The 27,837-nt window shown below is 42.4% G+C and overlaps 2 protein-coding genes across 3 annotated transcripts; one reads left to right on the forward strand and one right to left on the reverse strand.

The window, feature by feature from the left end:
• The first annotated feature begins 315 nt into the window (after nt 1-315).
• LOC141772628 (uncharacterized) lies at nt 316-21,798 on the forward strand. 2 transcript variants are annotated; one of them, XM_074643822.1, is made up of 3 exons: nt 316-972; nt 18,078-19,830; nt 20,078-21,798. In XM_074643822.1, the coding sequence occupies exons 2-3, from the start codon at nt 18,238-18,240 to the stop codon at nt 20,555-20,557; spliced, it is 2,073 nt and encodes a 690-aa protein (XP_074499923.1). In that variant the 5' UTR covers nt 316-972; nt 18,078-18,237; the 3' UTR covers nt 20,558-21,798. The 2 variants fall into 2 exon arrangements, with proteins under 2 accessions (XP_074499923.1, XP_074499924.1); XM_074643823.1 differs by lacking the exon at nt 316-972 and adding an exon at nt 13,816-14,915.
• On the reverse strand, nt 21,780-27,781 carry irf10 (interferon regulatory factor 10). The gene is made up of 8 exons (XM_074643825.1): nt 27,122-27,781; nt 25,486-25,681; nt 25,146-25,222; nt 24,652-24,709; nt 23,747-23,854; nt 23,271-23,657; nt 22,950-23,068; nt 21,780-22,317 (listed from the first exon to the last, which is right to left on the reverse strand). Exons 1-8 carry the CDS (start codon nt 27,284-27,286, stop codon nt 22,213-22,215), a joined length of 1,215 nt encoding a protein of 404 aa, XP_074499926.1. The 5' UTR covers nt 27,287-27,781; the 3' UTR covers nt 21,780-22,212.
• Nucleotides 27,782-27,837: the final 56 nt, after the last annotated feature.

Genomic DNA, 27,837 nt, shown 5'->3' on the forward strand with positions numbered 1-27,837 from the left:
GTGCGAGTGGTCTTTTGTGGTTTCATGCTTGAGAGAAAAGCACATGATGCCACTGAACGCAAATCATGATCAAGTGATTAAACCTAAAGGAGAAGTGACTACTTATGACTGTAATGAAATCCTCACATGTGTCACATTTGACCAGCTGGTGTTGAGATGTCAATACTTTGCAATTATGTTTAGTACCATGTGCCCGACCAGCACACCTTTGCCATCATCCACGTGGGCTGCGATTGGCTGATGGGACTAAGAGGCTGAGGTGTTGCAGCAAATAGCTGCGAGCCGTGGGCCGGTCCATTCTGCAGCTCGAGGGAGGTTAATGAGTGAAGCCGCTGGGCTATCAGCCAAACATGAGCAGCAATGCTAAGGCTCCCACAATGAGCCTGACTGTATTACCACTGAGCTCTGTCTAATTATACACTCCCAGAGAGGCAGAGAGAGAGAGAGAGAGAGAGAGAGAGAGAGAGAGAGAGAGAGAGAGAGAGAGAGAGAGAGAGAGAGAGAGAGAGAGAGAGAGAGAGTGAGAGAGTGTGTGAGAGAGAGGGAGCATATTAGGCAGGGGGAAGAAAAAGTTATCAAGTGTCACTGTGTGTCAGAGAGACTTACTCAGAGGGATGATTGAAGTTGTACGGGTGAGATAGAAGGTGTGTGTGTCAGTTAGAGCGAAGGAGAGAGAGGAAGAGGAGGGAGGTAGGGAAGGAGGGAGGGAGGGGGCTGGAGAGATCAAGCAAGCTGGGGAGAGAGAGAGAAAGAGAGCGCACTCACAGGGAGATAGAGGGAGAGAGAGCAAAGAGGCATTTAGAGAGTGAGAAGGAGGAGAGGCAGGAATAGGATGAAGGAAGGGGAGGCTGAGCAGTAGAGAGGAGGAAGAGACTCGCAGTCTCAAAACTGGATATTCCTACGTGCCTGCTGCCGCCTGATGATCCAATGAGTAAACTCTCTGCTACCTGCTACGCAAAGGCACCCGGCGAGGTATGTGACCACACCGCTTCCTCCTCCTCTGAGTGAGTGTGTGTGTGTGTGTGTGTGTGTGTGTGTGTGTGTTTAGGAGAGAGGGAGCGCAGGTGTGTTGGCAACTTTGAATGAAGGGACACCGAGCTGTGAGATACAGGTTGAGGAGAGTTTCTGTAGGTGCATGTCATCCTGAGAGTGAGCTGGGTTAATTATAGGGAGAAAATATGTCTGAAATGTGTGTGTGGCGTGTGTGTGTTTGTGTGTGTGTGTGTGTGTGTGAATGAGCGTATACGCTCATGTAAATTGGCACCTGCGTGTGGGAGTGTTAGTGCGCGTGGAAGGGCATAACAGAGAGAGTGTGAACAAGAGGGAGAGGGTGACAGATCCAGAGACAAGGAGTGTGTGTGTGTGTGTGTGGAAGACGAAGACAGACAGACACACAGAGTGAGAGTGAAAGAGAGAGAGAGAGAGAGGAAGGTGGAGGTTCATCACTCAGCATGACGGCAGATCAGGACTTTCAGAATTAGAGCAGTGGGCTTAAATAGCCCAGGTCCAGAGATAGCCAGGGGCCCTGGAGGAGCCCGCTTAAACTAGGAGGGACACGGATACGAGACTGGCGAGGGTGGGGTTAGTCGAGCCAAGGAAAATTTGGAAAGAGATGCAACGAGGGAGGAGGAGAGAGAGAAAACATGAGGTGCAGATGTTGTTGGGGGGGGAGTCTCATGCAATCAAAGGGAGTATGAGCAGGTGTGCAGGTGCATCTGTAATCTAACTTCTTATTCAACCAGTGTACAAGACACATGAGGAAACTGAGAGAACTTCCAATGTCACCTTTAATTTTTAATCACAACTTCACAACACCACATGGTCAAGGACTAAATTTGTCCCGTTTCTGTTGGGAACACGGAGCTATGTTTGACTCCACCACTCGAAGCACTCCTCGTTTCTCGCCATCCTCGACGGAGAAATACTACGCCAGTGTGCACGATTATGATTTCTGTATGTCTATTTCTGCTACAGCAGGCGCTGTCCTTCTGCTGCAGTGATACCCCATATGCTGCATATATAGGAGCGTTTCACAGGTTCAAACAGTTCTCACCTATAGATGTCTTGAGACGTACAACATTTGTCCCCGCTGACTTAATTCACTTATTTCAATTACGGGACAAGTAGCTGGAGTGCACAGGTAGTTCTACGTGTCACTGAGAGATTGCGTCGTGAAATGCTCGTCTTGAGTGCACAATTACAAAGTGTGCCTCATATGCAAAGGAGCAATTTGTTTATGCGTCGTTTTCTGGTGTTGGATTTGTCACTATCATGTGTGGTGTAACAGTGAGCTAAGATGGGGCTCTAGCTGTAGTCAGGTCTCCTGTGTTTAATATGTGTTATATAGTAACTTCATATAAACCTGGAGCTTTGTTTTATGACTCCAGAGAAGTACCCTCATGAATGATGTAAAGATGATAAACTGAATGTAGGTATGTTTCTATGTCTCGTGGGACACAGGAAGACAACTTGTCTCTTTAGGCTGAATGACAAACACAGCATGTTCTTCTCCCATCCCATGTTTCTTAGAGTACTGTCACCCTGAAGAGCAGCACAGGCTTGTGGGAGAAGGTTGAGTGGCTGCTGGCCCTTTAAGAGGTCTATTTTTACAGGGGCACACTCATGCATGGAACGAGGCGCACAGAGGAGGCAGCGGCACACGGAGACTCTCTCTGCTCTGCCTCACTTCTGTGACTCCACACAACACATCCTATAGAGAACCGTAACCTTGTGTTGTGCCTGAGTGGCTGAGAGAGAGATTCATAAAAAAAACTTGTTCAGCCCGCAGAGGAGCATGTGTTGTTGTTGTTGTTTTTTTCCCTCTCCAACGCAAGCTCAAACACGAAAAAAAATCATCATAACTGGAAGTTACGAGGTTTGCGCCCAACACGGAGAAATCAGCCCCCCTTTTAAAGTGGATCTCTCTGAAGTCTAAAAGTGATAATGAGTGGGAGCTCGCAATAAAGACACCCTTATGCACACTGTACACAAAAGTGCCAGCATTCCCACATACTTGTTTTGATATGCAGATAGCCATGAAAGAAATCTGAAAACATTCATGCCCCCTTCTTACAAACACACAATACACTTAGTTTACTTACACCCACACGCACTCCTCGAAAGAAAACGCAAAAAATGAGCACATTTCAGAACATTTTTACACAAACATTGCACTCAGAGGTGGGCATACGCACCCACGTTAAAAAAAAATTACTTATACATCCTCAATATCTGGACCTAAAATAATCTTCTCCTTACGCAATCTGCATGTTATATAATGCATGGCCTGTCATTATCACAGCGCTCCTTCACGCCCTACTGTGCCTCTCCACCTACAGCACCACACAGACAGGCAGACACACACACACACACACACACACACACACACACACCCTGCACCTTGTGTTGACAGTCATATACTCTACTCTAGCACTCTCACCCACGTTGAGTGTGTGCTCTCAAACAGCCAGCCAGTTGAGTGAAAGGGAAAGACAGAGAGTGGGTGGGGTGGGGGGGGGGACTGAAAGTGAAAGAGACAAAGAGGGAAAACTTGGAGAGTGAAGCGTACATTCACGCAGAGACTGCACATTTGCATGATTACATGGATTTGTGTATGTATGTTATATGTTAGCGCAGGGAAAATTTCCATCTTTCATCACCTTTAAAAACCCTTTGTGGGCGCAGCAGTTTAGCATTTGCGGCTACGTAACCTCACGTAACCTCATTCGTGCATTCATTTTCTTTACCACCCTGTTCCTCTTCAGACTCTCAGATAGCAGGGAAACACTCGCCAGGGTCATTTCAGGATGTGTGATGGATAATGTTGCTCAAAGTCACACCTTTCAGTACGGGCAAACACACACTCTGCATGTCATCCTCTCACAGAACGGAAAGGGAGTCAAACGCCCGCAACATTTCTAAAAACTGAGCTGCCCTACCATAAACTCGTAGTGTACTTCCTTTAAAGCTTCTGCACCTCCTCATGGCTCTGTTTTCAGGCTTTAAAAGATCTGAGGCGAGACTTTGGCCAATCCCAGGTCATTTCAGAGAAAGCGTTCCTATTGGCTGTGCTCTGTCTGGTGGGCGGTGCTTGGTATTTCCTCCACTGATCTCAACATGGCTGTCGGTTCACAAACTTTCTCATTTTACAGCTAAACAGTACACTACAAGATGTTTCTGAAAACATTTTATGTGAGAAATAGGCATTACAGTAACACAATATTGATTCATATTTGATCAGCGCTGCCTAGTTTGACCGTTTGATCGGAGTTCGTGAGTGATTGACAGCTGCTCAGAGACGGCTGGCTTCAGCTCGGCTCTGATTGGTTGTTTTCCTCCGGTCTAATGAAATCTTGCAGATGCAATCAGGAGCACCGGAGGACACAGAGGAACATGAGTTTTTTCAGATTACCTGTCTCATGCACTACTGTCAGGATACAGTGACCGTTTTATATAAATAACTTTTTTTAAATCATATTTGCTCCATTTCTACCCACTAAAGCTTTAATTTTTGTATAAGAAAAAACTGCAGTTCACACAATTTTAGAATTATACTAAAGTAATATATCTGCTATGCGTCAACACAGGCATATAGGGCTCCACATCCGCAATTAACATATTAAGGAAACAGTATAGCAGCTCAAATGGTATAGCACAAATCTCTCCTGAGGTAAACGTGAATTAGTTCTGCGTTTACGGCGTTTTTGAATCAGTCAAGGGGACCTCCACGCCCACTGTTCCCGGATCAGCACTCTTCTCACAGTTGAAGGGTATGAGAATTGGCTCGGGAGCTCAGCCGAGGAGCCAGGAGTGTGATGAATAATCCCAAACAGAGGCAGGTGTTTGAGTACAGTTGACACTGTGCCAGACTACTTTAAGGTGACAGACACACCTGTCGGTGGGGGGTGTCCCAAGAGAGAGAGGTGCAGGAAGTGGTATTTCATAGGATGCTTTTACACTCATGCTTTAGACCCACATGCGGGTGAACTGATGTATGCGTGCAATTGTGTGTGTGCGTGCTATTGCAAACATGTAATCTGTCAGTTATCAGAGTCTATTTCTTTGCTCTTTGTGTTCGCGCGGATTGTTTTCTTTGGCCGTGACTCGCTAACCCTTGTGTATGATCAAGCAGCATATTCTCCTCCTCCTCCACACTTCATCTACAATAGGGGTCAACGACCTTTAAACCCTGCCACCCACCACTCACACCCACAGTTTTTTTCAGCCAGGCCTGCATCTCTGCCTGCCGGAGCATCAGTAGATCGGTAAACCTGCTCCCTCGTACAGACAGACCCGACGTGCACTAAACACAATATATTGCACAGTATCGGTTTTAGTATCACTGTACAGAAAGTGTAACATCTGAGACATCCTGTAGCTTATAGCGTCAATAGTGTCCTGAAAGCCTGTCCTCGAGTTGTGTATTACCTTCCCTATTCATTTCCTTTTTTTTTATCCTTCGCATCATTAAGCAAAACATCTTTCTCTAATTCAATTTGACTGCTTTTTTTTGTGATAATTATTAACAGAGTCTATCAAATAGCCGCGTGATAAAGGTTCTCACTCAAGTGGGACTCTCCCTATTTTAATTGTGAAAGCACGCATTAAGCCCACTCAATCCTATTTCAATATAATTTGCAGCACCCTCTATAACAAACAGCATAAGCCGCGTGTTGAGTAAATGAGTGTGTGTGGCTGGGCAGCAGATTTGGTGTGGGAGGGGTTGTAGAGCAATAGCAATAATGGCAGTGTATAGCAATGTTGCCTTGAATACCGGCAGTGATAAAGGTACTCCAGACAGTATCTGTGAAGCCAGTCTAGACAGTCTCTCTGAAAATGAAGGGCACTTGAGCTGCCAACGTGAGACCTGGCCATGCTCTCTCAGCGGAGAAGTCATCACCATGTTTGCTTACAGCTTGCTGACATTTTGCTGCTAAGCTACAGAACCAACAGAAAAACCCAGTTTGACAGTCAGTCGCAGTCAGGGGACAGCGCCAAAAACAATAAATCTTTGGAATGAAAAGTAATCCCCCTCCTCTTTCACACACACACACACACACATTGCCCTCTCTCTTTCAAGCTGTTTCTACCCCATCAGACTTTCTTCTCGCTCTCTTCCTTTCTCTCGCTCCTCTTCCCTCAACCTCCCTTGTAAGCCACTGATCTCATAGCGTGAGTACTACTCGCATCAAGGGCTCTGAGTTGGGCTAATCATGTCACAAACTAGAGAAGGACTGCTATCTGTGAGCCAGTGAAGTTGGTAAACTAGTTAAGAATGGAAATACAAAAGCGTGATTGTACATCAGCAGCATAATGTGGCATCACTACAGTTCCCTAAGAATATCTGTCAATTTACCAACCTGGCACATTTGTTGTTTTTGTCATGTTTTTTTTTGTTTTTTTTACATCTTTGTGATGCATATGATGCCAACAAATTGAAACCAAGATCATCTCTTTGTGGTTGAAAATGTAGCTGGTGCAGATGGCCAGCCCGTTCTCTTGCTTTGTGATGCCCGTCGGCGTGTGATAGCAATGCACGAGGCACGCTTTGGCGTCTGTGAGAGACGCACCGGGCTTTAAAGTAACTACAATGTAAACTCATACACGTCAGTATCAAACACTCAAGAGAGAGTGGTCGGAGAGTGTGGTAAAGTAATTAAAAAGAGCGGGAAAAAAACGCAGGGCAGGTGGTAGGTCTGGGCAATATGACGATATATATCGTCAAAATGATATAAAAATGTCTATCGTAAATCTTTTGATAGTGATAGAGGCTAGGTCTATATTTAATTATTTTTTTCTACCCTTTTTTACTTAAAACTGTTATGTTCATTTTGCCCTCAAGTTTTTAAAATTAATTTGAATTACTTAAAATACTCCATACTTTTCATTTGTCAAGTATTTCATTCACACAGGAGTATACAAAAATAGGCTTTACCATGTGGTTATTTCGTATAGACTATTTATTTATTGAATCACCAGAAAACATGCTATGTAAGGGACAATGTACAGCGAGCCAGTCATTGTTGTGAAAGAATCCCCGACAGGGCGATGCTGCATCGCACCAGCCGGAGCACAGACAATATTCTTTCACAGCAATAACCTGCTCGCTGTACATTATCCCACTTATTACACGGCTACATACTTAAGAAATCAATATTTTGACACAAAAACGGTCCGCCAGAGTACGACATCAGAACTGTGCCCATAGCAACGGTCTGCTATATATAAGCATCAGTCTGCTATACATAGCAACGGTCTGTTATAGAGGAATTGGAGACATTAGAATGCCGTGATTGACCAATCAGAATTGAGTATTCAACACAGCTGTGTAATAAATTGTGATATATATCATTATTGAGATATGAAATGACCTATATCGTGATAGAAGATTTTGGTCACATTGCCCAGCCCTAGCAGGTGGGAGGGGTGGCAGATGGGTCCAACAAACACAAAGCTTTCATCCAGGAGACCGCAGTTTGTGTCCTGTGTGAAACCAACAACGTGTCGTTTGTCTTTGTGTTCACAAAGTTAAGTTTCACTTCCACTTTACAAATGCAGTAATTTTAAGCCAAACCATGATGTTTTTCCCAAACGTAACTAAGTGGATTTTTTTCCTGAACCTAAGCAAGTGTTTTTGTTTGAATTCACAACACTATATCCAGCTGTTTACTGCAACAGTAGTTTGATGTTGTGGGCTACTCAATGCATTAGAAAGTGACACCAAGGGGTCCTGAAAAAAGCGTCACTATGTGACGAGTGGAAAATTGCAAAAATGGGAGTTTCCCATCAGTAGACACTTAAATGTCAATGAACAACAACTTAACACCCTCCTAAGAAAATGTCAGCCACAAGGTTTGCAGAGTATCTGTCAATTGTTCCACTTGTTCCCTGCTGACCTCTGCGTGCTCGCTGGTATGAGCAGTATGTGTGCATTCACAGAGGAAGAGAGACAGAGGAACACTGCAGTAGTCTGCCGTGGTCAGATGAAGAGGAGAGCGAGGCGCAGGAATTTTTGCTTCTGCTGACTGGCTGACCTGCATGTAATTAGTCAAGTCATATTTTTAACTGATATTGCGTAAAAGCCAGCTTAAGGAGCCATAGCTGCCCTATTTATACCCAAGGGGCTAATGGCCTGTACCACTACACAGGGGGGATTTCCTCCCAGAACTATACTAAGCCTTCGTTAGGCCGTACCAGTTGGGATTCACAGGGATTAACCCAGCAATACATTACAGGCGTCACCATCTAGTCTGAATCACTCACACTGCTCCGCTCTCCTCCAATCAGCTCTCGTCTTGTCAGTGTTTAGCATACTCTGTTTACAACTTTAGAAGGCAGTATATTCTGGTGATTTTTGCTGCACGACACCGTCGATCTTATTCTTCATCAAAAAACAGCCGATATTGTGATCAGTTTGTGCCGAGGGGGAAAGTGTGCAAGTCTGTCATGAGTGAGCACATTTCAACAAAGAGTCAGTCTTAGAGTGAGTGTTTGCGTGCAGTGCTGCTGGCTCATCCTGTTGAAGAATGGGTCAGGGCGCTGAAGGCTGACCTGGCCTTTTGCCCAATAAGCTATGCCCCGTATCACCCTGTCCTTTTATCAGCTTAGCCAGGCTCCTTGTGGAGTAAGCCACCACACACACGGCTAGTAGTACTCCACTCCTCCCCTCACCACCTCCTCCCGCCATCACTGTCTCCAACTCTATCCATCTATCTATCTATTAGAGCTGTCCCAAATACAACTTTTTGGGCTTCAAAGCTTCAGTGAGAAATATTGGAAGGTATTTGAAGCTTTGGGACAGTGCCGCTGCCGCACTACTGTACACACACACGCCTCTACACATAACAAACAGCAATGTATGTCTGAGAATAACTAACAATGACTAATGTTAAATATGAATAATGAATAATGCTGTGGGATTATTGATATTTCATGGGCTTTTGGGGATTTACACATTATTATTACATATTATATATATTATATATATATATATATATATATAATATATATAAAAACAAGCATTCGAATACTGATTTGTAGGTTGATTACCATGGCAATGGTCGAAGCGGTGGAAAGAGTACTAGACTATTGTAAAGTACTTGTGTAAAAAAAAATAGAACATCTTTAGGTCACAAAATAAATTGCATTAAATGTCAACTTATACCCAAGTGGAACAATATCAAAGACAGCTTCTGTCCAAACCAACAGACGGGCATTCTGCAGTCTGTGCATACCACAAATTATTATTAATTATTTAATAAATATACAACAGCCTTTCTCAGTATATAGCCTTACAATAATAACCAGAAAAAGAGACAAAGCTTAGACAATTAAACAGAAAATGATCAACTATAAATTAAACGAGCTATAATGGTCACAATGGCGCCTTAAAACTTCTTTTAGAATCAACAGCAGAATAAAAACATCAACACCAAAGCAGACCAACCATGTAAACAACAGAAGCTCCACTTATTCAATTCAATTCAATTCAATTTGCTTTATTGGCAAGACTGTCAGGTGAACAATATTGCCAAAGCGTCAATTCAATAATAAATAAAAATAAAAAAGCACAAAATAAAAACAAAAACATATATATATACATATATACAATTCATTACGCAAATTACAATATGTAGATATTTAAAAAGAACATGCATGTAAATGGAAGAAAACAATAAAGAAGTAATTAATGTTTGTTGTGTCAATAAAACAAACAAACAAATAAAAAACAATTAATAACAATACATTGCAATATCAAAGAATAAATGTAAAAAACATGATTACAGCAAAGGAGAGATTACACAGGCGAAGAGCGCACACACGCACACTACTTTGCTAGGCAACTAATTGGTTGTTGATTTTCTCACCTGGAGAAACCAGTCAGGTGTGTTGTTGATACTCTCACCTGTCTGAGCGTCTTGTTGTTAGCATGTTAGCCAGCTTTCCCGAGCTTGCCACTGCTGTTGGTCACGAACATCGTGGATATGTCACTTAACTTGTGTCAATTATTAAGAAAGATGCAACATTTGTTAACAATGCCGACATACAATAATGCTAATTATAACCACACGCTCTATGTGATCCGTCATTTGATTGTTTCTTGAAGTGACACCGGCCTGTGACGTCGGCATAAACAAACATTTGTGACGTCATCATTTCCGGAGTGTAGATCTGCTGCCCTCCTGCGGCAGCACACACACCTGCAGCTTCTGCTCTGCTGTACAGTAGCTGCTGATTTATCTCAAGATTCAAGATTCAAGCCCTTTATTGTCATTGTGTAGTACAACCAAATTAGATCTGTGACAATACCATTGGTGCTAAAATAGATAATACAATAAAAAAAGAGATAAAAAAAAATACAATATGTATATTGATGAGATGACAGTTTTGTCAGATAATTATATAATTGTTGCACAGCATCATATAATTATTGCACAGAGTGATCAGCATATGTTATTGCACATATCCTCATTTCTTCTGTTTCATTCTCACACAAGTTTATCAGAGTTTATCAAGGACATTTTCATGTGACTTTTTGCTTGAATTGAAATGCAGCAAAGTACAATAATTGTTAGGGCTGTAACGGTATACCGGTATCAAGTCTGGCTGCTCTGTCGTGCAGCTACAGTATATGGTTATTGTTAAAAATCATAGGACATTATTTTAAAAGCTCACAGCTGTTAAATTTAATTTAGTAGTTAATTATATGCTATAATGCTGCTAACATGTAAACTGACATGCTTTAGTTAAAAAACATTAAAGTTACATGCTATTCTTATTATTCATAATAATAGTAATAATAATAATAAAAAATGGTGTAATACCTTACACCGTGAAACTGTGATATTTTCTGAGATGGTTATCGTACCGTGAAAATCTCATACTGTTACAACTCTACGATAAATAGGCCTAGACATTAAGTAGAAGTAAAATTCCTAGGCCTGTCAATGGATTAAAATATTTAATCATGATTAATCACATGATTGTCCATAGTTAATTGTGATTAATCGCAAATTTCTTCATCTGTTCAAAATGTACCTTAAAGGGTGATTTGTCAAGTATTTAATACTCTTACCAACATGGGAGTGGGCAAAAATACTTTATTGTTTTATTTATTTAGTTATTATTACTTTTTTGTAATTTGCTTTATGAAAAATATGTATATATTTATTACAAAACAAAACAATGACAGATATTGTCCAGAAACCCTCACAGGTACTGCATTTAGCATAAAAATATGCTCAAATCATAACATGGCAAACTCAAGGCCAACAGGCAACAACAGCTGTCAGTGTGAACTGCATGTGATTATCATAACGTGGGCATGTCTGTAAAGGGGAGACTCGTGGGTAACCAGAGAACCCATTTTCATTTACATATGTTGAGGTCAGAGGTCAAGGGACAACTTTGAAAATGGCTATGACAGTTTTCCTTGTCAAAATGTATCGCAAGTTTGGGGTGTTATTTAACCTCTTTCAAGACCAGCTAGTATAACATGGTACCAATGGATTCTTGAGGTTTTGTAGTTTCATATGATACCAGTATCTTCACTCTAGTTTTAAAGATTGATTGCGTTAATGCGTTAAAGAAACTAACGACGTTTAAACAAATTTGCGCTAATGCGTTATTATCGCTTTAACTTTGACAGCCATAAAATGAAGCAATAAACAAGTACACAAAAAAAACGACTTTGTTACTGTAACGAGAGTAAATGTAATTCTTTACTTGCAGCCCTGTCCTCCACCCGCCACCCTCCTCTCCTCTACTCTCCCCTCTGTTCAGATCTGTTACATTCAGCAACAAATTTCTGCTGCATCAGGCGTCCATCATAGATCCCCCACTCAGCCTGAAACGTGATCAGACACCCCATACGAGGCTACGCACGAGGAAGGGAGGAGAAAAAAAGCAAAATGGCGTTTTGATTGCAAAAAAAACAAGAAGCTAAGATGGTTATGTGTTCAATAGACGCTGCTGAGGAGAGGGAGGGAATCCGCTCTCTAAAGTCTCACCTGTAGCGCGTGTCTTTGACCCCTTTTTTGATTTGTTGTGTGTAGTGTGACTCATCTGACCTTTCTTGTCTCGGCCTGACCCTGTGTTGGTTTGTGTGTGTGTGTGATGGACAGATTAAATAGTGCAAAGCCAAAGAGAGGGGGAGAGAGACAGAAAGTAACAGCAAGCATGAGATGGAGAAAGAGTGCACTCTCAGTGGTGCCACAAATGATTGACAGCACAGCGTGCTCACAACTCACTGTGTATTTGCTCGTGTTGATGTCTGCCTGTCTACGTGTGTGTGTGCATGTTCAATATGCTAAATATCAAAGTGTGCATGCACAAGTAGAGCACAACAGTCATTTCTATGTCTCTATATTGTAGTAAACAGCCTTTGATGAGCCCGGTCCTTGCTCTATTTCCTCCTCTTTCACTATGACTGGACTATTATGTGTAAATTTATATCAAAAACACTCACTACAGTAGTTATATGATTTATGTAGAATTATTGTTATTAGCACTAAAATGCTGATCACGGCGCAGAGGTGTCAATGATATTTAGAAGGAAATTATATTTTACTTGCTTCAAACCTTTCATTTATTTCCTTTTTATATTAAAAATGCAAACTATGATTTTTCACTAATTGGCAACCTTGAGTTTAAATAGTTTTTGTTTTTTTATCTTGTATAATTATGTGTTGGACATTTGCCAAGTCAACCCTGACACCTTATGATCAATGGGTTTCTTTGTGTAATATACTCAAGGAAACATGTTATTGACATCTTTATTTTTACATGCTATCAACTGTACATTGAAATTAATGTTTTTTAATCTTTAAAATAAACTAATTACATTGAAATGAACAACTTCCTGTGTGTAAACCAGCTTTAATAAATAAGAAACCTGCAATCCTTGGCCTTTTGATAATTTTCACTGATTATGAATTCATCTTTTTCAGATTTTTTTCTAATTTAAATATTGCCTTAAAATTAGATAGTGCTGTTACCTTTGTTTTCCATTAACAAAACCAAGTGGTCACACTATCAAAAGAAAAATCTCACAATATTGTTAAATCTCAATCCAAAAATGCTCCAAAATGAGAAATTCTGTATCTTTACTCTTTTAATTGTGATACTTGTAATGAACCCACACAAATGCAGCAGAATACCAGAGCAGACAGCACTTGTGCCCACACAACCTCATTTTCAAACAGCATTCACTTCAAATAAAAGTAATTTTCTCCTAAATGTCAGAGGAGACTTTCTTGGCAATTGTCACCTCGCAGAGGATGTTTCAGCGTGGCCTTCGAGCTGATGTGTCTGCACACACACATCCAAATCTGATTAGCTTTCCACTCTATTGAGGTTGAGAAGTTAGACAAGGTTAACCTCTAATTCCCAAACACTGGCGGATACAAGTCTGCTCTGCGGTTGAAAGGCTGGAGTGCTCCATAGAAATAAATAACATAAATATTGCTCTTTACAATTAAACACCAATAATGATTTGATTGCTTCATTAAATCCTATCCCCCCCCCGTGCTCCAATTTATGTTTCCGTGCCTTTATTGCATTTCATAATTAACATAAGCTTGTTTGAACTGAGGCTTGGCCCTGTTTCTTTGACGAGGAGCCGACGGGGTTGTAGAGTTGCATTTTCAACCTTGTGTCTGTTTATTATTTTGTAAAAAGGTTTCCGTACTGACAAGTTTCTGATTTCTCGCCGTGAATGAGCTCCACCGCTCTCGCCAATTCACTCCTAATAAGCCATACCAGCCATACCAGCACACTTCACATTGCACTGACTGAATCACTGAGGCAAATCATTCAGAGCTCTCCTGCGGTGCTCCTGTTAGCGTATGAGCGCGAGAGTGTGTGTGTGTGTGTGTGTGTGTGTGTGTGTGTGCGTGTGTGTGTGTGTGTGTGTGTGCGTGCATATGAAGTCAAATCAAATTTATTCATAAAAGCTCTTTTAACAACAGGTTCGTCACCAAGTGCTCTGATGAGAACAAAGGACGTGAATTCAGAAAAACACAAAAGACAAGTCTAGCGTGTGTGTGTGTGTGTGTGTGTGTGTGTGTGTGTGTGTGAGGTTTAGTTTTGAGTCAGAGGCAGCAGCAAAAGCCTATAAGTCTGAGAGTGTGTGTAGGATGAACCTACCACGTCCCTCCCTGTCTCTCATCAACTGTCTCTCTGCCTCCCCCCCATCCCTCCCTCTCTTTTATGTGCCAACATGTCCTCAGAAATATAAATTAATGATTTCATGTCTGATTAATTCATTTATTCCTGACTTTTCATGTTAAAAGATACATTAAACTGGTAAAAACCTGAGCAGAAAGCATACCTTCAGACAGCACAAAGGCAGCATATAGTCAACATATACTGCCCAATATATAATCTGTACGTGCTGCATTCTTGACTGTTTGTGTGTGTACATTTGTGTGTGTGTGTGTGTATCTATGTGTGTGTATGTATGTTTGTATCCCTCACTGTGATTAAAGCAAGTGGGCGGCAGCAGCAACTGGTCTGCCTGTGTGGCTCTGCATAGCAGACATGTTTCTCACTGCTAGATATTACTCATTTCCTCAGCCCTTTGCACACACAAGCGCACACACACACTCACACACACTCTTGACACGCACACAGTCACACACACACACAACAGACACAGAGACGGATAGCTAGGCTCTCAGTTCTTTCCCTCAGTTTGGTGGGCTCGCTGCTGTTATTTCATGCACACACACAGAGAGATCAGAGGCAGTGTGTAGCTGGAGGCTGCTGATATCCGCGGGTGTTGTAACTTGCGGCAGTGCCGTGGAGTAGCAGTTGTGTAGAACACAGTGAGGAGCTGAGGAGTGGGTTGACCCTTCTGGGAGGACTGGAATATGAATGACTGCCAAGACTGGGACGTCTGCTCAGCCCGCACTAAGGTCAGTCTCACGTCACATCTCAACTAGTGTACCAAACTCCCATCAACCTGTCTGCCTGCTCCCACGTTCTCTAACCGCTCTTTTTGGATTAAAAAGACTTCTTTTCTGTTGCAATTTGCACTGCAACGGATGTTTTATTTGATTGCAAAATAGGAAAAAATAGACTAATATTGTGTAGTTCTGTTTTTTTTTGAGGAGTCAAGAGTGACATTTCCTGAGAAATGCATGTAGAGAAAAGGCGGGATGAGGTGGAGCGGTGCAAATAGATATGTCACATGTGAGAAAGTTGAAGAATGTAAGCATTTGAATATGAACAAACAAACTGTTTCAGACAGTTTCTATTTGTATCAGCTTTAAGCAACAAAAAAAAACAACTTTATGGATAAATTGCATTTATGTTATAAATATTACATAGCAAATCAAAAGTCTTGAGGCGTATTTCACTGGAAGGATAATTATGCCTGTGATCTGTCAGACGTTATATATGTAAATGCTACGAGCGCAGCAGCTCCAGCTAAACTCCAGCTCTCCTGTCTGCACAGTGTAGGAGTATTCTGTTAGAAGACATTTCTCTGCAAACTCCTCCACATGCACAATTGTGCTCTTTGTTTTCTTGTACTTTTTTTTTTTTTTTTTTTGGCAAGTTTACATTAGGTCTATTTTGACAGCCTTTTTCATAAGGGCTGTCGAAATGACAAGGGAGTCATTTGAGGACAAATACCGAAACCAGATATTTTCTTTTTTTTAATGTAAGAAGTCTGGATTCTAGACAAGTTGTTGTGCAGCCGAAGTAGAGCAGAAGTGAAAATGTCATAATACGGTGAATACGGTGTGTAACTTGAAAGTTCTTTTGGGGGTGGCATGTGGGAAAGTATTGATATTGCTTATTCTCTTCTCGTTTTAATTGTCAAAATTTAATTTTGATAATTAATAGTAGTTTTTCTCTTTCTAATCAGTTAATAAATTGCTGGTACTGATGCTATGTTACTCTCGTGATATTAACTGGTTGTCACTAGAGCTGCAATGATTAATTGATCAATCGATTAGTTGTCAACTATTAAATTAATCACTAACTATTTTGATAACTGATTAATCAGTTTGAGTAATTTTTTTTTTAAAGAAAAAAAAGTAAAAATTCTCTGATTCCAGCTTCTTAAATGTGAATATTTTCTGGTTTCTTTACTCCTCTATGACAGTAAACTGAATATCTTTGAGTTGTGGACAAAACAAAACATTTGAAGACGTCATCTTGGGCTTTGGGAAACACTGATAGACATTTCTCACCATTTTCTGACATTTAATAGACCAAACAACTAATCGATTAATCAAGAAAAATAATTGAAAGATTAATTGACAATGAAAATAATCGTAGGTTGCAGCCCTAGTTGTCACATTTAATAGATACAAAAATATGCAGCATAATTAATTTGAGGAAAAAACTGATTATTCTAGGAAGCATACTGATGGAAAAATATAAATGAAGATGTGTATGGATTACGGAAGGAAAGATTTAGGGTTGTTGCTGCCGTCTGAAGGCATTTCATCTCAAGATAACTATTTACATGAACCCAAAAGGTCACTGGGTGTTTTCAGGCTGCAGAAGGCCATGTTATCTTTCAGCTGAACTGAAAATACGTCACTTAAATTGGACTTACATAACAACAGCAACATGTTTGTTGACCTAACAGCTCGTCACAAACATTTCCCACGTTCTCCTCCATCACACCCGTCCTGTCAGTGTCTGGGACAATAAAAATCCCCCTCCTCTCACCACCCAGTTTGCAGCTTTCCACTCAGATGCACAAACAGCTTGCTCCACTCCAACACTTATTCTGTTTTTGGACCAAGTCACTTGATGAGCAACAGTTTACCCGCCTCTCCCATGGAGTATCCCCATCTAACCTCTCTCCGCCGAGTGGATGTGTGTGCGCGCGTGTGTGGACACAGTTGCCATGGTGACAGGATGGTGAGACGGCAGGGAGTTGTTAGGCTGTTGAGACAGACTTGCGGGTGAGCGCGGGGCTGAGTGGCAGCACGGTGCTGTGGTGTTGTGGCGGCGGCGGGAGCAGCGATGGCGGTGGAGGTGGTGGTGGTGGTGGTGGAGGGAACAGCTGGGCTAGCGGGCGCGCGGCAACCATCACTTCAAAAGAGCTCATTTAAAACGTTTGGAGAAGAATTAGTAGAGCTCCCCCGCACTTCTCACTGAATGAAACAAGGCTGCAAAATCTCTGACACATTTGAGGACTCGAACACAAACACACACGCACACAGAGACCTAAACAAATAAACACATTCACACATTTCTACCAGGAAAAAAAAAAAAATTACACATGCACACAAACATGGCACACACACAGACAATCACACACATTTCCCCACACCCCTGCTGTGACACATAATTAATATGCAAAGACACATATCCTGTATCCACAACAACTGGTGGCAATATCAACAGTGTTTCTGTCAGCTTTCGGGTGGGTGGTGACCAGCTTTGCCTATCACTGGGGGAGTAAGTACAGCCGCCTGAGGGAGTATTTGTGTGTCTGATGCTGCCCGCGTGTGTGTGTGTCTGAAAGAGAAGGGGTGGGGGTGCTAGTAGTAAGCTCACACAGAATACAGAGAACACCCTAGGGTGTCGTGGGGGTGGTTCATGAAAGTGGTACAAAAACATATCTACATATTCCAATCATCCCCCGAGAGTCAGAGATGAAAACTCTCCTGCTGTGAGCGCTCTATGTGTGTGTGTGTGTGTGTGTGTGTGTGTGCGTTACACACATATATACTGCTCTGCCTCTGAACTTCATTGGCTGCAGAATGTATTTTTAGTCCACATGTGGGAGTAATGTGTTTGAATGAAGCGAGTAAGTTGGGTAGTTTCAGTCCCACCGCAGTGCACATAGGTAATGATTAATTAGTGACAGCTATCAGAAAGCTTTCTAACCTTTTTAAAGTATAACAGGGAGTCACTGGCTGATTTCTCGCCATCTGTCTGATGCAGCTGAATGTTTGTTTGTACGTCTGACCGGAATGACAGCGAAACTACAACCGATGCCAGGACCTGACAGACTGACAGTCCTTTCTCTGTGTTCATGCGTAATCTCTTTCTTCTGTCCCTCCTTTTTTAACTCTCTTGTCTCTGTCCTCTTTCATCCCCCTCTCCAGGTGAGTGGCGCTTCAGTACAAACGAACCAACAGTGATCTGACAGTGATGCTGTGTAGCAGCCTTCCCTTCTGTCTGCGCCCCCCGTTCTCCCGCGAAGCCCATGTGACCTAGCCTACACCCGCACACAGGGGGCCCCCCAGTGCCCGCTGGAGCCCACCCATGAATCCCAGCCCCGACCGCGGCAAAGAGTGCCTCCCTCCAAAGAAGAGGGAGTCTCGACAAGGATCGGCGGAACACCACATCCCTCTGGACGACTTCAAACCCCCGGTGCCGCTCCGGAGTCGGTCCAGCGCTGGGGGAGGGGAGGGAGGCAGGGAGGCCGGTGACAGGGAGCGAGCTCTGATTAACCCAAACCCTCATCTCCTACATACTCCTCCACCTCTTCCTGCTCCAGCGCCAGGCCTCCCCCTGCCCCTACCATGGCACCTGAGCTACTCTCCCTCTGTCTCTCTCCCCCTTTTCCCGGGGCAAGTCGGCGACAGGAGGGGTTCATTGTCTCCCGCCTGGAGAGATGATCCTCTCCCCTCACCCATGCCGCACCACTCCAGGTGGCTCAGAGGGGACGGGCCCCACTCCTTGCCGCCTTCCCCATCCTCCTCCTCCGCCTCCTCTTTCAAGACTCCCTTCCCGGCCGACTCTAGGGAGATATGGTCCTACATCAACAGTGGCCGGCGAGACAACAGCTCCTCTCTCTTCTCCCCGTCGTACTTGTTTAGCCACCACTCTCTCTACCATCAAGATCCGAGCTTTGTCGAAGCCAGACACAGATACCTGAGCAAGAGGCCCAACGGCCTGGATGGTCAAGGCAGCAGGACTGCCTCAATCTCCGGGCCTCTGCTCACAGGTGAATACGGGAACGACAGCAGCAGAACCAGGCTGGACATCAGTCCGCACAGCTCCCACACCAACGGTGGACGGAGACAGCAGGAGGATCTAATATCCCGCGTCCATTCTGGGGGGGCGTTTCTGCCAGACTCTCAAGCTCAGGAGGGCCCTGAGCCACATTCCTCGCTGCAGGACAGACATGGGATAGTTAAGAACAGCTTACTCTCCTCCAGTCCCCATCCCCTCGGACCAGTCCCCAGGGCAGGTAGAGGGGGACTATTGGACTCCCTAGGGGTCACACCAGCTGAAGCCCAGATCTACTACTCCTTGGGATCGGTGTGCCACCCCAGCCCTCAGGTCCAGGCCTACCCGCTCTACAGCCCCTCAGGAACAGCTCTGTACAACCTGCACAGGGAGCCAGGACCCAAGCAGCACAATCTAAGGAACTCGCCACACTCACCCCTGGGTCTGCCGAACAGCCATGACAGGTCACAAAGAGACCGGGACAGAGACCAAGAAAACAGAGAAAGAGACAAACTCCTACAAAGGGACAGGGAGCGAGTTAAAGACAAAGAGAAGCACCTACAACACGACAAAGACCAAGAAAGAGACAGTGAGCGCGAGAGACGACGGGACAGAGAACGAGACAGAGGGAGGGAGTCGTCTCCTTCTCAGCTTCACACCTCGCCCCCGGCCCTTCACCCACCTACCCCTGCGCTCCTACCTCACTTCACCAAGGGTTCTCTGATCGAGTTGGCCAGCGGTCGATTGAAGCGGGTGGAGGAGCTGCGGACCGAGGACTTCCTGAGGAGCGCAGACACCTCCCCAGAGTTCCACCTCAGCACCTGCACCGTGCTGCTGATTTCCCCCAGCAGCGCACAGGGCTTCAGTCACCTGCAGGTCCACCTCACAGACCGCAACACTCAGGTCAGCTTTCTCTCTAGATTCTTACACTTGAGTAGCAGATATGTACATTAAAGCATAATCAGGAATCATTTCATGAATAACTGCATGACAAGATGAGTGCAAATCAGTCACAGAGTAGCCTGCAGATGTTTTTATCAGTTTAACTCCTTACGCTGATTACACTTCAAAGTCAGATTGTGGTGATAATGAGTGAAAGACATGAGAGACCTCTTGGTTGAGTGTGTAACAATGTTGTGGTTTTGTGTAGGAGTTACTGAAGGTCTTGGTGGAGTATCCGTTCTTTGTGCAAGACCGAGGCTGGTCTTCTTGCTGCCCCCAGAGAACCACACAGCTGTACGGCCTGCCCTGCCGCCAGCTCATGGAGGGGGACGTCTGCCTGGCTCTCACGCCGACTCCCACCCAAACCCACCGGACACACACGCGCACCGGCTCCAGGGCCCATCGCACGCAACTCTCCTCCAGGGCTGCAGTAGAAGCCTCGCACAGGGAGGAGATGCCACCTCCACCTCCTCCTCCCCCTCTTCCTCACCACCACCCGCCTCCTCCTACTACTACCGCGCCGACCCCTCCACGCGCTCTGGCTGCAGAGCCTCCTCCTGCTCAGGAGCAGCAGCAGCAGCGTCCACGCAAACGGCGCTGGTCTGCCCCGGATACACTTCCCTCAACCGGAACTGATGAAAGCCTCCTGGATTTACCTCATGGCTCCAAGCTGATGAAGTGGCAGTAAAAACTTTTGGAAATGCACACATGCACACACACATATAAGCACATACACACCCTCCTTGTCTCTGTTGCACCCAAGACAAACAATGGAGAGACCTCAAGGTAGGGTTGCAGGGAAGGAATAAAAAAACGCAATTTACGGGTGTCCACACTGCTGCCCCCAAATATTAACCTAGTCCTCCTTAGTCTGGCCCTCGTTGCACCCTCCTTTCCTTTCCCTTCCCTTCCCTTCCTTTCCTTCCCTCAACCTTACTTAGCACAGACCTGAAAGGAGCAGCAGCTGGATGATCTCTGGACGGCTCCTTACAGACACACTGAAGACATTTAGTGAGACAATCAAGCACTTGTCTGTGTTCACTCTGTTTTTGTAATGGTTGTCCCACACACCTACTTACTGACAGTGTTTTCTGCAGGGTATCGATTTTCAATCAGTGTTAATGAAAGTAAACGCTATTGAAGAAGTGCAGATATATATGAACAAAAAGTTGACTATATATATTACATTACAGATGTTATATACAGTAAATATGCTAAACAGATTTAATGCAATCCTCTCTGTCAATTTTGCAATGCATTTTTTTTTCTTGCTTCTGAGCCGACGTCTACATGTCGGCCTGGGCAGGCAAGGTGAATGTATGAGCAACTCTTCGCCTTTTTTTATTCTCATCACTGGGAGTCATTTCAAATGATTGATTGTTCGTCAAGGCATTACCTCCAATATGTTCTTAACATTATCTCTGAGAAAGGGAGAACACTAATGAAAACCGCGTAACAGACAATCCCACCCACACAGACAGGTCTGTGCCACATCGCCTCGACACTCATGGTGTTTTTTCCATTAAAGACTGAATGATGGAAAGAGTAAAAAAGTGCAGTATGGCTGAAGAGTAATGGTGCTAATAACACGTTGGAACATGATGCTTTGTGAATACTCTTGACCCCCCGTGTACTGTACGCTTCTGTTCCCATCTCGTTTTTTTTACGTACTGTATTTGTTTGAAGGCAGGGAAAACGATGAAAGTATTTTAAACTCAGATACGGGTATCTCCTCTGATTCAGCACACAATCTCACTTTAGTTTTTGTGTTTTGTTTTTTATTTTATTTTCAAAAAGAAAACTCTTACCTGTTGATTTTTCTTTTTAAATGTTATAGCTACAAAAAATGTATATTTTTAAAAATTGTGAATCTGTTATATGATGTTCGCTAGAAATAAAGGAAAAAAAGCTTTATAGATTTAATTAAAGGTGTGAATTTATTCTCTGCATGTGTTGTTAAGTACTATAAATTATCATTTAATACAGATGTTTAATATGAGGTTAACAATATATACAGGCACATTTTTTACATTAATAGAATGTTATCATGGTATTGGGTGAAAAAAGATGTTTGCTTTATCAATAGCTGATAACTCGTGCCAGGTTAGCTGCATGGTGGACAGAAACATTTCCCTTTATGCATTGCAAATAGGTCTACAATACAACACCTCCCTCGTTTCTTCATCGTACTCCACCGACGATACTCTTTGTTTGCATTTGAGCATTGTTTGCTCTGCTCTTAAAGTGTCTTTCATGATGATGACAGGGAAGGAATAAACCTTCATTACTCCACATGTATATTGTTCATGGCTAACCTGGTGCAGGGTAGCTCCCCCTGTCCTCCTACATGTTCTCTCCCTCTGTGCTGGAGGTGAGAGTCGGCCGCTTCTCCTCAATCTCTCCCAGGTTGAACCTCTGCAGCAGTTCCACTGCGAACAAGGGCACCACCTGGACACAGTGTCGTACACAATCAGTATGCGTATAGGGACCTCTACTGGTGGCTGAAAATACTACCGCTACACTTAGGACTGACAGGAAGCATTCATGCAGGAAGCATTCATGCAGGAAGCGTTAGGGTCTCATCAAAGATCAAAAAGCTGACTTTTAAACACAAAATCGGGTAGAATAGAGCTTTTTAAATCCAAGCTCATGGTCGTTTGGCATTTGAGAAATTCATGTGGTGGATCGACTCCTTTACAGCAAATCACACTGACACGCAATTCACATCACAGTTTGAGACTCTGCTTTCACTCACTTCATAGAAATACTACAACAAGAGATTTAAATGCAGGTATGAGAGAGAAGGAAGGGAGAATTTTCGGTTAATTTGAATGTTCAAAACACATGCACTTCCTTTTGTCCAATTTGGGTGCAGACTGATGAACACTGTCTGATGGGATAAAACAGAATTTGTAAAGGGAGCGTTCATCAGTGTTGAGAGTCCTTGTAAGATCAAAATGTCAAAGTAAGACATTTCTAAATTGAATCCCTAATTTAGAGTGCATGTATAAAATTAAAAAGAAATAGAAATAGGACATTTTATCTACAACCAAAAGAGAAGATGACCCTTTTCCACCCACCTGCGCCATAATCAGCTTGCTGGTTTTAGGTGCGTTGGGGTCTGGATACTCCTCTCCGAAGCAGAGCTCGATCTCATAAGAAGGTGTAGGTCCCTTCCCCTGTAAACAGCGCTGCAGCTCTGTACACAAACATTTCATATTGGAATATTCTGATTTGATCATACAGACATATTGCCTCTTTGCATAGAGCAATAATGTCAGCAATAAAGTATCCCAAACAGTCTCTCTTCGAACACATCATATTCTGTTCCAGCTAGATTTATATGACTAACTGTAGGTTGTTACTGTTTTAAATGTTTGTTAATAGATGCACTGCCTTACCGTTGAGAAATGTGGGTATATCAAGGAGTTTGAAGGTCTTTTCTCGCTCCAGTTTGTTGGGCCGGTCAGCGTGTTGGGCCATGGGACCGCTCCAGTACACCCTGCCCTGGCAGAACCGCTTGATGAACACCCCATCTGGGGCCACCCATAATAGCACGCCCCTCTCCAGATGACAAAGGAGGCGGTTCATCGCTTCAGCCATGCTTGACGGCAGACATACGGAGCCCGGGGAGGGGAAAGAGAGCTGCTGGGCGGTGCAGCGCCCGTAGATCCGCTCGTTTCCCAAAGGGACGCAGCCCTGCAGGATGAAGCACCCGTCTGGGCTCCTGGTGGTCACTTTCATCACCCTCTGGCCCTGGTACAACAACACCACCTGCATACGGAGGTCTGTACACACAAAAGGCCAACGTGTTTTCCAGGTCATAAAGCGCAAAGGCCAGTTAAATTGTTGTTGTTTTTTCTGTGCATAAGCTTACCTGATATAGTAAGTGTAGGACTGATGAAGATTATGGGAGCAGGAGGGCTCTGGGTTAGACTTTTTTTTCCTGTGAGCTCACAATACATGTGCTCCCTCATCAGATCATCTAAAGCAGAACAGAGACATTATTCAATCAGTACTGTCTCAATACTGTATGTCTATTGGGACACCACAATGGGGCTGCACGATTTGATTTTTATTGTTGTTGTTTTTAAAAATAAGTTCACAAGGAAAATTCCTACCAAAATGTAGATATAGGCCCAACATGGGGCAGCATTTAGGTCCTATTTCTACAAACCAAATGGGGTCCATAAATATGTGTTCATTGGATCCAAATAGGCCCCGAGTATATCTGCCCATGTGGGCCAAAGGTGGGATACAAGTGGGGATACTCATGATTGCGCCAAGGCCAACTACAACCTTTTTACCCAAACCAAACAAGAAATTCAACTAAGCTTAAAGGTTCACCAACAAAAACAACAACAACACTGAGTCTGCAGCCATAAATTTGAATTTCCCCTCTGGGATCAATAAAGTATATCGACTCTGTCGGTGTACCACATTTCATGGCATTCCATTCAATAGCTGTTGAGAGATTTCACTCAAAGCCCACATTGTGAACTTCATGGGAACATCATATTTGTAGCCGGTATTGGCCCATTTAAAGACCCATATGGGTAACCACTTACCTGTATGAGGTAAATGAACAAATGTCATCAGGCTCTGTTTGGATTGCTCTAATGGGATCCAAATGCCAGGCCAAAGCCCTACTATGCCAACAAGGATATTTTGACTGGGATGATGACCATTTGATGACTTGATCATTTGAGTTTCCTATTCTTTGCTTTGGATCCTCCATAAAGATTTTATAGAGCAGAACCAGTTTGTGTGTGTAACCCTTACCAGTCCATGGTTTTACTTCTTCTTTACTTGCGTGCAATGACTCCTTTTGACAATGAAGCTACGAAAACAGAAACCAAAATTAAGTAAACACAGCATGGAGTTTGTTTTTTTAACTGATTTCCCCCCCGACACAACCAAACGTTTCCTTTTGAAAGAGTATACTGTTGTTCACCACAGTATAAAGTCCTCTTCAAATGTAGACAGCTCAGAAAAATGCTTCCACTGATACAAAGTCCTTCAAAGCAATTAAATAAACAATACATGGTTGAACCCCCTATATATGTACGGTTTAACATCTCTGACTCATAGTGGTACTATCACTTATGTCATCAAAATCTGATTTTCATCTCTGATTTCTGCCTGTTTCTAATACACAAAATAAACACTGATAAAAAATAAAAGATAAAACAGAATTATTGAGCCGTCTTTATATTGCAAGTTCAGTGCTACATTTAATTAATTTATAGCGTATTGGCTCTATGCTTTTAACTTACCTGTTTGTCGGGCAAACCGGGGCTCCTTAGAGACCTCTTAGCCTGGATGATCACTTGATCCTTTGCCTGGGGAGACTCTGAGGAGAGCAAATCAAAGAAACCCAAAAGAGGCCATTCAATACAAAAATGTCTCTTTTTATATTGGCAAAAAACTGATGGAAGAATAATGAAACGGTCATGATCCAAATCCAACATTTCATTCCTTGTTTTGTTTGCTTTGATTGACCTTTTTCTCTCTTATTGTGGAGCTTTTTTGTCAAGCAGTATGCAGAGGACACCACACCTCAGCAGCTCAATAAGATGATATGAAAGGAAAAGGAGGAGCTGTCTTCATGTTTACCTGCTGGTCTGGCCGGCCCGCTGTCGTGCTGGATAAGGTAGATTTTATAGGGTTCAGTGATGTCCAGCTGGTTGCGTTCTGGGACCTCCTGGAAGTCTGTGCTCTTGTTGAGTGCACAGCGGAGACGGGTCTTCCACATGGTGGGGTCAGCTTTGTCCCTCCCGTCCCTGAACTTGCCCTTGTATACAGCCCAGGCCTGAATGGGAAGATTGAAATATTAGAAGGTTGTATGCATAAATAAATGGTTGAAAAAACAAACAAACATGATTTAATGAAAGAACTGGTTGAACACGTTTCAACAAATGCACAATATTTTGTTGCAGTTAATTGATTAGCAGTGTCATTTTGTTAAAAAATGTGAGATATACTGAAACTAATAACCTTATTTACATTTACTTAATGATAAAATATGAAATTGACATTTTACTGTCTACTGAATACCTTTAAGAGAATTAAACCAGCAGAATTAAAAGTTTTTTGACTGCATTTAGCTTCATTTATTAACTCAATCTCTAAGGCTTGCCTGCCTCCTAGTGACGGTTATGGTCACTCTCAACCCTTTATGTTAATGCTATAAACAGAAAAGTTTATTTATGAAACTTTATTTTCCCAGTGAATTACAGTAAGTGGACAATTTCTATTATTGGACTAGCAACCAACGTTTACGCAACACAGCCTTGCAAAAGAGCATTGCAAGGAAGAGGTAACTTTCATAATAAGAACTTATTATGAATGTTTTTTCCCCAATGTACAATAGAACTTAAATTCCATTAATTCATTATAATCCATTAAAGCAGACTTCTCCAATTAACCCACAATTTAACTATATTTTCAGACTTTTGAAAAAGAGTAAAATAAAATTAAAAAAATAATAATAAATAAAAAAATGAATTAATAGTAATAGTACTACTACTACTAATAGTAACAATAATCAAATTAAATATAATCAAATTAATTATTATTATTATTATTATTATTAATTACAATAATAATGCTAATAATAATAATAATAATAATAATAATAATAATTAATTCATTAATAAAAAGAAAGAAAGAAAGAATAATAAAAATAAACAGATAAATAAAAATGAAATAAAATAAAAAATAATAATAATGGATACAGGCTAATATATTTGGGTGGGGCACCCAATTAAATTCTTTAAATATACTCTTATCTGAGTTTATTTGAAACCACTGACAGTTTTGCAAAAATGATAACTGATCAGGATTAAGAAATCTTCCTCGTAAATATATATTTTTAAATAGTTAGGCAGTTCATGTTGCTTCTGTTTGTGGAGACTAAAAGGTTAACAAGACAACAAACAGCCAGAGAGTATAATATATTTTAACGACTGGGCTAATATGTAATTATAAACCTGTTCCCGTTAGCAGCTCAACATGGTGTACAATGTGAAAACAAGTTGTAGGCTATTTTTAATCAGTTTATGGACTTATAGGCCTAAAATAAATACATTTAACAAAAAAGGGGAAATGTTGGTTTTATCCAACAGCTTTAACAACCTTCAACGAGCGTTCCTGGATCAATTTCTTTCCCATAATAAATGCAAAACAGACGCTATAATTGTCCATTATCTCCCCACAGTATATGTTTTAGAGTATGAAACAGTGCGTCGACCTTGAAGAGAGCTGCGTCCTCCGTCTGCTTGTAGTCCTTCTTGGCTGCGTGCTTCCACGGGATCCTGAACATGGTTTTGTCCCCATCTTCCCAGCACAGTCCCTCGTATTTCCCGCTCTCTATCTGAGTTACCAGCCACTCTTTCATATGCATCTTAGCTTCCATCTTCAACAAACACAGACAGGCGTCTTTAACAGGAACAAAAACCTCACTTCACATGTGCCAAGTTGTGGCACCAGCTCAGAGCAGTTTAAAAACGTTCCCACCTTGCAAGCGACAAATAAATCCTGATTTAATTATGGTGCTGCTCCAGCTCCTAACATGAGTTTAATCACAATGCTGTAGCTTAAAAAATGTAATGCAGTTTATATTGAAAAAAAATAAAAATAAAAGTTGTAGACAAACAGACCTTCAAGTTAAATGCAGAAGTCGTACCTAAAAATTAAGTGCGCTCTTAGAAGCGAAAGCGAAAGTTTGAGCTAGTTGATACTTTCGGTTTCCTCCTGTTGCTGCTTTGCTACGAAAGTTTAATCATTTCCAAGTAAGGTGAATGAATAAGGGAGGGTGACACATGAGCTTTTTATATTTGTTGTATACCTTTACCTCTCCTGTGATTCACTCTGTTTGCTGATGTTGTTGCTTTGACACCTGAACTTCCCTCTGGGGATTAATAAAGGTTCATCTTATCTTATCTTATCTTATTCCTTATAAGACTG

This window comes from Sebastes fasciatus, chromosome 8 (genome assembly GCF_043250625.1).
Source record: "Sebastes fasciatus isolate fSebFas1 chromosome 8, fSebFas1.pri, whole genome shotgun sequence".
Taxonomy (NCBI): Eukaryota; Metazoa; Chordata; class Actinopteri; order Perciformes; family Sebastidae; genus Sebastes; species Sebastes fasciatus.